Genomic DNA, 12,598 nt, shown 5'->3' with positions numbered 1-12,598 from the left:
TTTCGATCTAGAGCAGCGGGAAGGGACGGAGAAGGGCTTTACCGCCCCTGCTGCTCGCCGCGCTTTCGCTCCCCCGCTGGATCCCGGCCGAGTTCCGAACGTGGACTGCGCGGCGGTTCGCGGGCTGCCCCCGCCTCCCCTCTTCTCTCGGTGTGTTTTGTTTAAATGAGAAACATAGAAGGGGCGGGCCCTGGGCGAGCGTGTAATCGGATAGCTCTGCCTTTCTGTCTGACATCCACATGCTGCTCTGCCTGAAAAGGCTGCGAGGAAGCCGAGGCGGAGGCAAAGAAAGGGAAGAGCAGCAGACCTCGCACCAGCGTCCGCACAGCTTCAGTCAAGACCCCACGCGTCGGAGGAAGGCGGCGGCGGCGGCGATAGAGCAGCCCTCGAGTAGTCGTTCGCGGCGCTGCATCCGGAAAACGCCTCTGGCGCGAAGCTGACCGGCAGCCGCCTGGGAGCGCGAACTGGCAGCGCACGGGGGAAGCAGCCGGGAGCCGCGGGGTAGGAAATTACCCTTCGCCGGGAGAGCCGTTCACTGCGCCCTCGCTCTCAGCCGCCAGGCTCGGGCGTGGGCGTGAGGGTGCGCGGCGGCCGGCTGGTTGCGATGCCAAGGCGGCCCGTTCTTTCGGCGGCGGTACGAAGAACCCTGGCAGTGATGCTGTGCTAAAGGCAACGCCACTCTGAAGAACGGGGATCTCTCGCGCGCTCTGGGTGTGTGTTCAGTTCTCCTGCTCCGTCTGTCGCTGGCTGAGCGCGCCTTGGGAAGGGCGGCCGGCGCCTCCTTTTCTCCTGAACGCAAGGAGTTCCCTCCAGCTCGCCGATCCTTTGGGCAAGTGGGTTTACTGCTGAGCCGAGGGGAGGAAGCCCCGGAGCGGATTTGAAACCTCGGCCGAGGAAATCCTGGGACGGAATCGGTGTCATCTCGGAGAGTTGCGAAAGAAAATTCCCTTTTCCCCGATCCAGCGCGGCTTGGGAGGAACCGCTCTTTTGCCTTCAGGGGTTTCTCCATCCGCCCCGAAATGGATACCGTTCCTCTGCTCTGGGGCTTTCTCCTTCTGCATTTGGCCGGTTCGGGCGTCGTGGGGCAAGCGGCAGGTAAGACCCAGTGATCATCACTCTTGTTTTAAAAGACTCCTCCAACCTGCCGTTTCTGTCAGGGGAGAGGGGGAAGCGACCAATCCGGGTTACTCAGCCAGATTCTGCTTACATCTACGGCCATAACTCTGCTGCTCTGCTGGAACACAACTTCACCCCCACTTGAGTTGGCTGCGCAATGGATGGTGGCTTTGTAACAAACTGAAAAGTCTGTTCTTTTTTAAAGCGGTGTATGTCTCGTATGGAATAAATCAAAGGTCTAAACGTACCACAAAGTCCCCCTTGCTGTATAATTTTTGTGGGGGTGGAGAGAAAATATAACTTCTCCAAGTCTGTCCTGCCTTTAACAAAAAGGCATAAATCACTTCTAAATTTGAGATACATTTCAGATTTGCATTTCTAAAATAGGAAGATCCCGGAGGGGGTGGTGGTGGAAGGGAGAGTCCCTTCCAGAAATAGAAAAGTTTTCAAAAATAGGTGAGTAGCTTGGGTTCGGGAGAGAACAGGCGAGCGCGTCTTTTTTGCTTAATATCTAAGAAATACAGTAACCGAGGATGTCCTTTGAGTATGTTCCTGCACACGCGCGCGCGCGCACACGAGTGTACTTTCTTCCACGGGGAGAAAGAACTTTATAGATTATACAACAATATTAGCTGAAAACCCCTTACAAAATGGCTAGAAACTTCTCTGGATGAAACTTACAGGCCAAAAAAAGGGTGCTAGGAAGAATTAAGGCAAACTGTGCAGAGATATGGGATATTCCAAGTCCCTCAGTCTATTTCAACGCGCAGTGAATTACTAAAACCATCTACTGCTTCTTTAAAACTCTTCCAGCCTTGTTACTGAAAGAAAAAGGGAGACTGGAGCTAATCTCCGTTTACTGGCGAAGAGGGCGCGCTAAACCCGTCCGGCTTAATTACTCCTTTTTTGATCTGACACTTATTTCTTCTGAATTAGCCACTGAGCGGGCAGTGAGAACTCTGGTAACGGAGATCAAAATCCCAAACGACAGGGCTGGGAGAGGGGAAGAAGAGCCAGGAAACACCAGCTTTACCCGGAGAAGTGGAGCATCTTGAGGTAGTTTCGAAATGACATGGGGGGGGGGGGGTGGCGTTCCGCGTTATGCCTCTAGCTCGAAGCGAGTAAAAATCACTGCTCGCGGCGCGGTTCCTTGTCGATTCCAAAGGGAGTCTGACTCAATTTGGGGTCTGCTTGAACGCAGCGGCGCGCCGCATTCCTGCGCACGGTTCCTGCACTCAAAAGTCTCAGGGAGTTCCATGGATTGTCGCCCGGGGTGCAGGATGACTCCCAACAATCCGACTAGGATCAGGATATTTGATGGGTTTTCCACGAAAATGACTCCATGTTACTGATGAAGGAAATCCGCCACTCTCTAGGCCTCAACCGAGCGCCAGGATTTCCTTGGCATGAAAGCTTCCCCCAAGGGTGGCTTGAGCGTAAGCAGAGCGCCTTTGCCACAGCCCAGAGGCCGCCACGCCACGCCACGGGGTATAAAGCACAAAGTTCCTGCATCAAAGGCTGGGACTTCTAAGTGGGTTTGAAACCCGACTCTTTTCCCTCCAGCAGTGAAATTTTGGAGGGATCCGGCAGGTGGGTGAGGTCTAACTCCGGGCAGGGTGCAAGTCAGGGTGGCAAGCGAATGCTCAAAGTGTGGGTCCTAACAAACTGGTGCGCCGTGGATATTCGCCTGACTAGAGGGAGAAAGCATCGCTAACGTGGAAGGGCGGTGTAGTAAGGAACGTGAGAGAGATGGACAGGAGTGTTGCATTCTTTTTTAAGTCGGATTCTCTCCCTCCCTCCCGACCCCCCTCCTCAGTCCAATAACAACAGTGATTCTTGTGCTTTTTCACCGGGAGGAGGCAGAGCCTGCGACCCTTCGCGAGCCCCATTGCAAAAGGCGGCATTAGTACATTCCCGCGGTCTTGCCGGGGCGGCGCTTCCCGCAGAGTCCAGGGCGTGCTGCGCGCCGCCACCGCTCTGGCTTTTGGCGACGGCGAGCCTTGCGGCAGCGCTCGTCTCTTCTGCAAGGTGGCGGGTAGATAAATACCTCCAGTCCCACCAGACGACGTGGGCTTGCCCTGCCGCGTCTCCGCCAATCTCCCCCCCCCCCCAGCCCCCTTCTGCGGACCTTCGGGACTCCCCACTCCCCATTTAAACAGCCAGCTATAAATCCCCTTGGGAGTCGGTGCGGCACTCGCGAGTCTGTTCTCCAGCCGTCCTCTCAGGCTGAGCTCCCCGAGGTCAGTTGGCCCGGCAGTGCCTTCGCTTGTGCGGCTTGCGCCTGAGCTTCCTGCTAAAGTCCGAGCCAGAGGGCTTGCGAGGGCCGTCCGGTCGCCCGGCCTGGTCTGCCATGTTTTCTCCGCCGAGCCTCTCCTGCCCTGTTGCACCTGGCCATTGCGCGCCGCCCCTGACGCCGCAGAGCTCCTTAGGGGAAAGAAGCCTCCGAGTGGGGGCTGGGCGGATCACAAGACTCACAACTATTAGGCAAAGCGGGTGCCGGGCAAGGGGTGCTGAAGCGCCCTAATGCTGGCCCAGGTTGCGGTATCTGACTCCATTTGCTTCCAAAAGGGGACGTGCGAGGGCCGAAAAGCTACCCACCCTGGAAGCCACAGCTGATGGAAATAGCCCCCCCCCCGGAAAATCCGAAGTGAGAAGTCAAGCCCTTTCAGGGTGAAGGGTGCTGGTAACTTGTTTCTGCCCATGATAAAATCCTCAAATGAAGGAACAAGAAAATAGTCCCGGGGTTTCAAGGGGCTCTGCTAAGTTGTGCTTTGAATTAGAAAAATTTGAAAGTGAAGCATTCCCATCTCAGTCAGGTCAGCCCTTAGGTGTCAGGGGTTAGAAGCCGCGGGATTTGGGTGAAAATGCCCGAGAGCTGTTTGCCTGCTTGAGAAGCCTGGTGGGGCTCTTTTCTTTCCAGCCCCCAGTCGATTATAGCTATCTCAGCAGTCCGGGGTTGAGGACTCTCCCCAGAGGAAGTGCTTCCCCCTCCGCCAGCCCAGCCCAGCCCAGCCCAGCCCAGCCCAGCGATTTCAGGGAAACCAGCAGGGAAATCAGAAATGTGATTGAAGTAATGGAGGGAATAGGGGAGAGAGAGGGTGATGAATGTGTCGTAAATACTGGCTTGTTTCCGAATTCTTGGCACTGGTGCCTTGCTGCAGAGGGTGGCTGCCTCAAGGCTGCAGTAGCCCTGGGTTGACAGCAGGCTGGGTTTTTAAAATCTCATCTCTCCGGAGGTTGAGGCCATAGGAGCTGGGCACTGACAGATGTGCCCACTGGTGTAGATTTGCAGGGAACATCCCTCTCATCTCTGTCCCCTGTAAGCCCTTTTCACTTCCAGAGGCTTGGCCATTCCGGCAGCTACTTGGGCTCTCTCTGTTTCTCCAGACTGGGCAGGAAGAACTGGAATTTCATATGAGAGGGAGAGAGAACCTATCCTGTCTATCTTTGATCGATCTATCTGCATTTGAAAAACATGCTCCAATTAAGAACAAGTGAAGACTGTGCTTGTGTATACATTGTGGACAGGGAAGGGTGGGTTTTTAATTTGAATTCATATTGTTGAATTAAAACAAAAAGTCTGTCCTTCCCAGTAGGAGTTACCCTTCGGGGAACTAAGAAGGGTGGGTAGACTTGGTTACTTGTCTTATCGGAAGGAATTTGTTCCAGCAGCCCTTTATTTCTCCCTCCAACGCATCTGCATAGGGGGTGCTGTGGATGGGGAAGGAGTGGAGATTTAGCAGGTGGGGACTGGCAAAAGTAGCTTTTTGGTCCCTCCCAGCTGTTGGGACTCTGTGAATAAGGAGCACTTCCATTTTCCTCTGCAGCTGTTGTCTTCTGAAAGACCCTGCTTGTGCATTTGCAGGATTTGCTGGAAGAGCTGCAGATGTAGGAATTCTGTCCCCCCTGTAGCACAATAATGTAAATTTTCTGGGGACCACGAGAAGTTGTCTATATTGTTAAATCTCAGAGCTTGATGGAAACCAAATGGCATTGTTAACAGATTTAGAAGAAGTAGAAGCTGGATGGCTTGGAGTTTTGCCAGTGGGACTGGTGAAGCAGTCACTGATGTTGCTTTTTGTTGCTGCTTGTGGGTTAAAGCATGGCAGCTCAGGAGCTGCATGCATTGGAGATCTGCCTTTGCCCATTCCCTGTGGGCATCCTCATTCAAACTGGGAGGCGGGCGAAAGGCTGTCCCTGCCTGTAGTGAGAGCCATCCCTGTTGTACCTTGGCATTGATTTGCTTGGGCCACTGAAGCAGAAACCAAACTGGACAATCCATATAAATTCTATTTAAGCAAAGATTATCTATCCTAACACTGTGCCACTCTGTATGTATATGGAAGATGGATCAGCCCTGTCCTGTCCTTTTCATACCTTTCCCGTCTGAGTGTGAGACTTACTGTGGTTCTGGAGAACTGCTTAAATGGCTGGAGAAAGGCTGACAAATCAAAACACAGAAATGGATACCTGGTGAATGTTTAAGAGATGCAATTTTCTCACAAAATGATTTTTTTTAGTAGGGTTTAACACTTTAAGTCAGAGGCATTGTGGGGGACAAGAGGCTTGTTGGTTTGCTTGCATGGCTTTTGGACATTTTTAGAATGTTGGATAACTTTTCCTGATATGACCCAAGGAAAGGACTGTGTCGCATGTTGTGCTAACCATCAAGCAGTATGCTGGCTTAGGGATCTAGCCATTGTGGTTTGTAAACAATGGTTTATGATTAAAATTGTCTTTGAAGCTAGTCACAGCAGACTATGGTTAAACAAATTACAGCTTGATATGAAATGTGAACTCAGCCAGTATCTAGTTTTCAGTGATTCAGAGATTTAAAAAAAATAGCAAAAGCTGAGAAAGAAGTAGGTAGAAAGAAAGATGTCCTCCTCATTATATTTATTGGCTCTCTACTTTGTAAATCCTAAAACGTATCAGGATTTTTCAAGGACTTGCATTAGCTTTGCTGCTGCTGTAAGAGTAAGATACTGTAAAACGTGTTTAGCATGTCCAGCTGCAGTTTAGCATTTGCTGTGTTCATGAAAATGATACACAAGTGGCATTAATTATGGGTAACCATGGAATGCAAGGTAGCTGTAGCATTTATGATGCATTTCTTTCCATTTTGGGCTTCTATGCTGCTAAGTAGGTTCTCAGCCCACTGATTTAAGGATAAATGTAAGAGACACAGAAACTTGGGTGGGGAGTTATTGCAGAAGGAGTTCTCTCATTTGGGGAGTTGAACCGTTCTCAGCTCTTGCCACCCTCAGGAGCAATTTCAGTTGCAAATGAACCTCTGCCTGTTGTTGCTTTTCCCAATGAGGAGGAAATTGTGGCTAATGCTTCATTTCAGCTGATTGATTTCTCCTTAATACCGACATAAAGTTAATAGAGGAGAGCAGAGCTGTGATTAAGCTATATAGTCCCAATTGCTTGACTTAGTTTGATTGAATCTCTTTTCTTTACAAATATAATCAGATAAATCTGAAGCTTCCTTTGGAGGAACAAAACTGTTAATGGGGAAGAGGAAGAAGAGAGGGCAGCTTGTGGGCCAAGCTGGTTTTAATACTATAGACTTCAGTACATCCACACCAATGTAGATGTCATTCTCTAAAGGGGCATAGTCAAAATAATTCAACACGGGTGAGAATCATCCTATGATACTCTGTAATCACTCTTCTGTACTTCAATGAATGTGACTGAAGTGAGGATTCAGAGGTTGATTTCCTAGCAATATGGAATGCTAGTTGTGAATACAGAGTGGGTGTGACAGTGGGAACTATGGCAGGTTAGCTACAGAAAGAGGAAGGCATAGTTCCTTGGCAGGTTAGCTACAGAAAGAGGAAGGCATATACAGAAAGAAGAAGGCATAGCGAGGACATAGTTAGTGTATCCTGCCTAAGTGAAGATGGGCACTTAAAATACAGTGTCTTACTTACCCAGGAGAACAAGAAGAACATGGGAGCAAGATTTGAGTTTTGTTTTCTGTCTCTTACAGAAGTAGTCCATAGCTTTCTTTTGCCCTAATCCTGACCCAGGCCCCTTCTAAGAGAGAAGAGGGGGTGGGGGAATCTTCTCTCCAGAGCCATTTAATCCTTGCCCTTTTGGCTCGTTCTCATAATAGGGAGGACATCTGCTGGTTTAGGGCACCAGGTACAGGCTTTGAGAAACTCATATGCTGCACTCAGTAGGGAACTTTGCTGGCAGCATTCAGCGGGGTGGGGGGTTTATCCTTTAGCTTCTAAACTTGAGCCAGGACTACCAAGTTTCTGGAGAAACATAAAGGCTTTTCTGCTTTTATTTACTTAGGTAATGAATTTTTAAAATGCCTTTCAAGGCAGCTTATGGTAGGAATCATGTACTTTGGTATCAGTAAAACAAGTCCATTAAACCAGTTTTAAACAAGGTTAAAAATGAACCAGTTTCAATCAAATACGATTTAAAAAAATGCCAAATCCAAAATCATCTTTAATCAACACAAGTACTAAATATGATAAAAATTGATGATGGAAACCCAAACAAAGAAACAATAGAAGTAGGAGCATGCAGGGACTTCTCGATGAAAGATTCAGGTTCTGTCTTGCTCAGTTCTAACACAGCTTCCTTTGTCCAAGATATTCCTTTATTTAACTTTGTTTGGTATTTGTCTTTCTGCATAACTGTCCTATAGGCCAAAAATCCATAGTAAGTCCATAGTAAGGCAACCTGGTGGCTGACCCTGAAAAAGGCTAAACAGGACTGGGCCTGGTTAGTATTTGGATGGGACAGTACTAGGAAATTTCAGGGCTCTACTGGGCTGTTTTTGATAGATAGATAGATTACAAAGTCCTCCAAACGAAGGCACTGACAAACCACTTTCATATCATTGCCAAGAAAACTCCCTGGAAGTGTCTATGTAATCACTGAGCTGAGCTTCACCTGAGAAAGTATTTCCCCTAAGGAGTTTCTAGGCTTGCAAGTTGCTAAGCCAAGGTGGTTAACAATCCAGCCGCAGGGGAGAGCCCGCGTGACAAGGCTCCCTCACCCACTCCTTTCCCTTAAAAGGGAAATGTTGTGGATGATGTTTGACTCATATCTGTAGCAGCTGCAGCTGAGAGTTTTAAGTGCACTGATGAAGACTCCCCAGACATGCATATGATTATGGGGCGCAGGGGAGGACACATTATACCAAGGACTCTCCCAAAGGTTGCTAGGGGGAGAAACAAGAAGATAATTAGTCTTTGGCTTTGTGGAAATATAAAGTGTTCAGCCAGTAAAGTGAAACCAGTATTGATCCTTTAGACCTACACATCCTTTGGTTGGAAAACAGTAAAAGAGTGATTCTCTAGATTGTGTGTATGTGTGTGTATAAATAAAAGCTTGAGCTGTTTCAGTAAGTAAGAAAGGTCAGTCAAGGCCAAGTTTGGTAGGGTTACCTAACAGTGGGAGATGATGCCATTTCTGAGAATGCAGTCTCAGCATCAAAGATTACAACCCCCCCTTTCTCCTGTGTAGGCTCTCGCTGTTGATTGATTACATGCAGTATTTTCTTAGTCACATAGAAAGCACAGAAGCAGTCATGTTGACTCGCAAGGGAGAAAAAAATAAAATAAAATCCATACTGAGACCCTCTTCAGTAGAACAATTGAAGATTTACACCATCTTCCCTGATGAAGGCTTCTTGGAAACTTGAAAGATTGCAACTTTCTGTCAGTCTTCTACTGACCTAATAAAGATATTATCTTGAAATGAATTAAGAAATGATGCCTGCAGAAAGCTGCCCAGGAAAGCAAAATGGCTTAGTGATTCAGACCAAGGGGCCATGCTCTATGCGTGTGAAGGCAAACAGAAAACCTCACTTGAAAAGACCCTGCGGTCACTAGACACTGCCCAGAAAAATTCCTTCCCTCCCTCCCTCTGTTGACATTCAGAAAAGTCTTGGTATTCTTAGAATTCTCAAAACAATTCTATAGTGTTTTTTAGGTGAAACACATTAATTATTCATCTTCAATGTGCATTTCCATTCTGGCTGAAAAGGAATAGACTCTCCTCTCTTCCAGTCAGCAAGAAATTCAGGATCCTGGTCTCTGGGCATGCAGCGTTCTTTTTGAAGAAGCCTATGACCAAATGTGCTGGTGGGAGGGATGTGTCTGAACTGCAGACGTCTCTTCCTCTGCAGCCCCATGGAAACAAAGAGATTGGTGGAAGAGGAATGGAGTGGTAACATGCATCCCCTGCCAGCATCCTCTCTCACCTGCATGAAATTCCTTGGAGCTGAGAAGAGTTATGAAATGCAAAGCAGCTTCTCCTTTTTTTTTTTTGTTAAAGGAAGTTCAGAGAGTGTCCTTTACAGTAATTTTTCAACCAGGCACAGCCCAAGTCTGCAGGCATGTAGTTTCAATGATGCTGCAATAATAAGTGCTTTTGCAATGATTTGTTTTAGTGCATCTTCTAGATTCAAGATCTAGAAGCACTGGGATTTTCCCAAAAAGATAGTTCCAGCAAATGTGAGTGTAGCTGTGGGAATCTGGAGACTTGATTATTCTATATGTTGATTGAGAGATGACTGTTCTGACACAGTCCTTTCCTCAGGAGTGTTGAGCTGGTCTTGGTCCTGGGGGAAGAAAGGGGGGAAGGAAACCAGTAATGAGTATTCAGGATTCCTGTGAATCACTGTGGACACAAGAATGAATTTGCCTGGCTGTAAACTAAAGCTAAGAAAGAGAAGTTATGCTTAGGATAGAGTGAGACATGGGCAATTTGTGTTAACATTTCTCCTAGCTATTGAGTAGATCTTTCCAGCATAGGAATGAGTACCTGATGGATTATATGTGGCCCTTGTAAGATTGTTATTGCCCCACATCCCCCTCTTCATTTGCCAGCTGTTTTTCACTGCCCTTGGAATCTCCCTCCCTCCCACCTACCCATCCATTTGGAGCTACCTGAAAAGGTTTGAGCTATATAAAAAAAGTCATCAGCTAAAAAGTATCTACCATGGTGTTAGTTAAGACTTATGAACTTCATGTAACCTTGAACTTCAAAAATCTAATGGAATTGATCTATTTGCCTTTTAAATTGCACTATGCTCAACTTTTCTTTGTCCTCCTAGATCATGGAATGGGCTGAGTGTTTGTTTTCTTTTGTCAATATGTACAGCTGGTTCAGAATACTGGGCACCGTGACACAAACATGTAGACATGGGTGCTCTCTGGTCCTTTTTTCCAGTACCCTTGGAGACTTCTGAAGAGCCATTGTCATTATTTAATTTATTACAAATTTATTCTGGACCTTTCATCCCCCTCACCCTTTTGATGCTTCCCACTTTTTCTCCAGTTATTTTCAAAACTAAATGAGGCCCTTGGATTAAAAAGAAAGTACTTGAATCAACTGTGTTGACTTCATATCTATAAACGTATCCATCTCCATGAGGGCTATAAATGTACACCTAATGGAATATAAAGCAGGATTCTATCATTTTTGTTAATCCATTGCCTCCTTAAAATAAAATCTGCATAATGTCCAGGCCCACATTTTTGGGGAAATCTGCAAAAGCTGGTACCAGCAAGCCTGCAGAAATAATCCATTTTATGCAAATTGCACTCTTTGTACATACATATTTCTCTTTGAAATACATATCTGCATTTCTTAGCTAAACGTGTTGCTTTATCTCTTCAGAAATCCAAAGCTTAAAAATAGATCGTGATGATAATATTTTGCAAAGATCACACTGCCAAAGCTTCCCTATATAAACATTATAGGGAAGATATATATGTTTATAACCGGGCTATCAGTTTCTTTTGTCATAGCAGATGGCACTACCTGACTGTGCCTGATCCGAAAAACTGAAGTAGGGTCAGATCTGATTAATACCTGGATGGGAACCTACCAGGAAATCCCCAGACTGTAGACTAGACTGACAATAAAAAAAAAAAAAAACCAAAAGTAGGGAATGACAAACTATTATTGTTATCAAGAAATCTGCATGACAACATTCATGTTGTCACTAGAGGTGAACATCTCTTTAGATTCAAAGACAGAATGAGCTTTTGGTACATATAGCCCCTGATTGCAGCTCCTTAAAGCAGCTGTGTCTTTTCCTGGGATCGCACAACTGCAAAACATATATTTGGTTTAAGGAGTTGCAGACAGGAGTGACAAGGATGCCTGTGCATGCATCAAGGCACTGTTTTGGCTTTGAATCCAAAGTCCTTTCACAGCTCTAGTAGTCATAGGGAGTTGAGTTTGACTGGAAAGAGGCTTTACCTTTTAATTCCTGAGTTTAAGGTAGAAGTTTCAGCAAAGTTTGTAGCTCTGGTTCCCAGTAATGCAGAAGTAATCAGATCAGGGTAGCTTTTTTTTCCACAGATGACAAATGGGGTTTCCAGAGAATGGTTGAAGAAATTCAGAAGATGTTGACAAAAGAAGGGGCAAAAGTTGAGAAGCTGTTAATAAACAATCCTGGCAGACCAAATAATATGTACACAGAAGTAAACCTTCTACTGACTTACTCAGCTGGAGTCTCTTCTCTCTCTCAGTCTGATGACCTATAGTTAAGCAACACTTACAAGCATAACACGTTATTGCATGAAAGGCTCAGTATATTTTACAAGAGCAAATGTAAGCATTCCCAACAAATCTACTTTAAGTTGCTTTCTTTGCCAAGTGCCACTCCCTCATTATGGCAATAAGAAAATAGGGACATTTAAATAAATAGGAAACCAAAAGGAAAGAGTCCTTGTTTCCTTTACTGTCAACACATTCTTGTAACAGGAAATTGGAAGAGTGATGTATTTATTAGAAAGTAGTGTTGAAACAAAAGTCTGGGTTTCAGTATTGTGCAAAGCCATAGTTGGTCGGTTTTATTATTATTTATATCCTGCCTTATATCTCTGACAGCTTGCCTCAATGTCCATGGTGGTCTCCTCAGATTTTATCCTTGCAACACCCCTGTAAAATTGGCTGGGATGAGAAACTATGATTGACCCAAAGTCAGCCAATATGCCCTGTGGAAAAGAGACTCCCCAGTTCCAGGCCAGCATCTGACCACTATATTACTCTGAGCTGAAAAAGCTAGAGTGGCTGGATTCTCAAGTCACACTAAGCCAGAAACCACACTGCCTGGGTTCAAAGAACTTTTCCTAAATCAAAACAGAAGAAACCACATTGTGACTTACTGTGTGTGATCCTGGTAATTTGTGATCTCCTTCTAAAGAAGTATTTTGATGAAGATACCATGGCAGTTTCACAACATGAACCTAAGAATAGTTACTGAGAAAGAGATTTCAGTAAGTTCAATAGAGCTTACTCTAGTAAATGTTTCTCCACCTCAAACATAACTGAGGCCCAGATGGTATGATGGGAAACAAATTAATGTGCTGCCGTGGTATAAAGTTTCTGGTGAGAGCTTTAGATGTTTGTAGTAAAGTAGCTTGTTGCTGCCTCTTTAATCCAATTGATTCAGTCCAGCAAAGTAGGCTTGGGTTAGAACAATCTTGATTCAGCTACT

General features: G+C 46.2%; 1 protein-coding gene across 4 annotated transcripts in view; it reads left to right on the top strand.

Moving 5' to 3' along the window:
- Positions 1-215: 215 nt before the first annotated feature.
- NRP2 (neuropilin 2) overlaps positions 216-12,598 on the top strand; it is a 179,362-nt gene continuing 166,979 nt past the window's right edge. Inside the window, exon 1 of one of the 4 annotated variants that reach the window (XM_063317960.1) lies at positions 216-1,095. In XM_063317960.1, the coding sequence (XP_063174030.1) occupies positions 1,020-1,095 (76 nt within the window). In that variant the 5' untranslated portion in view covers positions 216-1,019. The remainder of the gene's footprint in view (positions 1,096-12,598) is intronic. The other 3 variants (XM_063317961.1, XM_063317962.1, XM_063317963.1) reach the window with 3 other exon arrangements.

Source organism: Candoia aspera, chromosome 1, assembly GCF_035149785.1.
Source record: "Candoia aspera isolate rCanAsp1 chromosome 1, rCanAsp1.hap2, whole genome shotgun sequence".
Lineage (NCBI taxonomy): Eukaryota > Metazoa > Chordata > Lepidosauria > Squamata > Boidae > Candoia > Candoia aspera.
The sequence above is the reverse complement of the archived record's forward strand: the minus strand, read 5'-3'. Positions and strand labels throughout refer to the sequence as shown.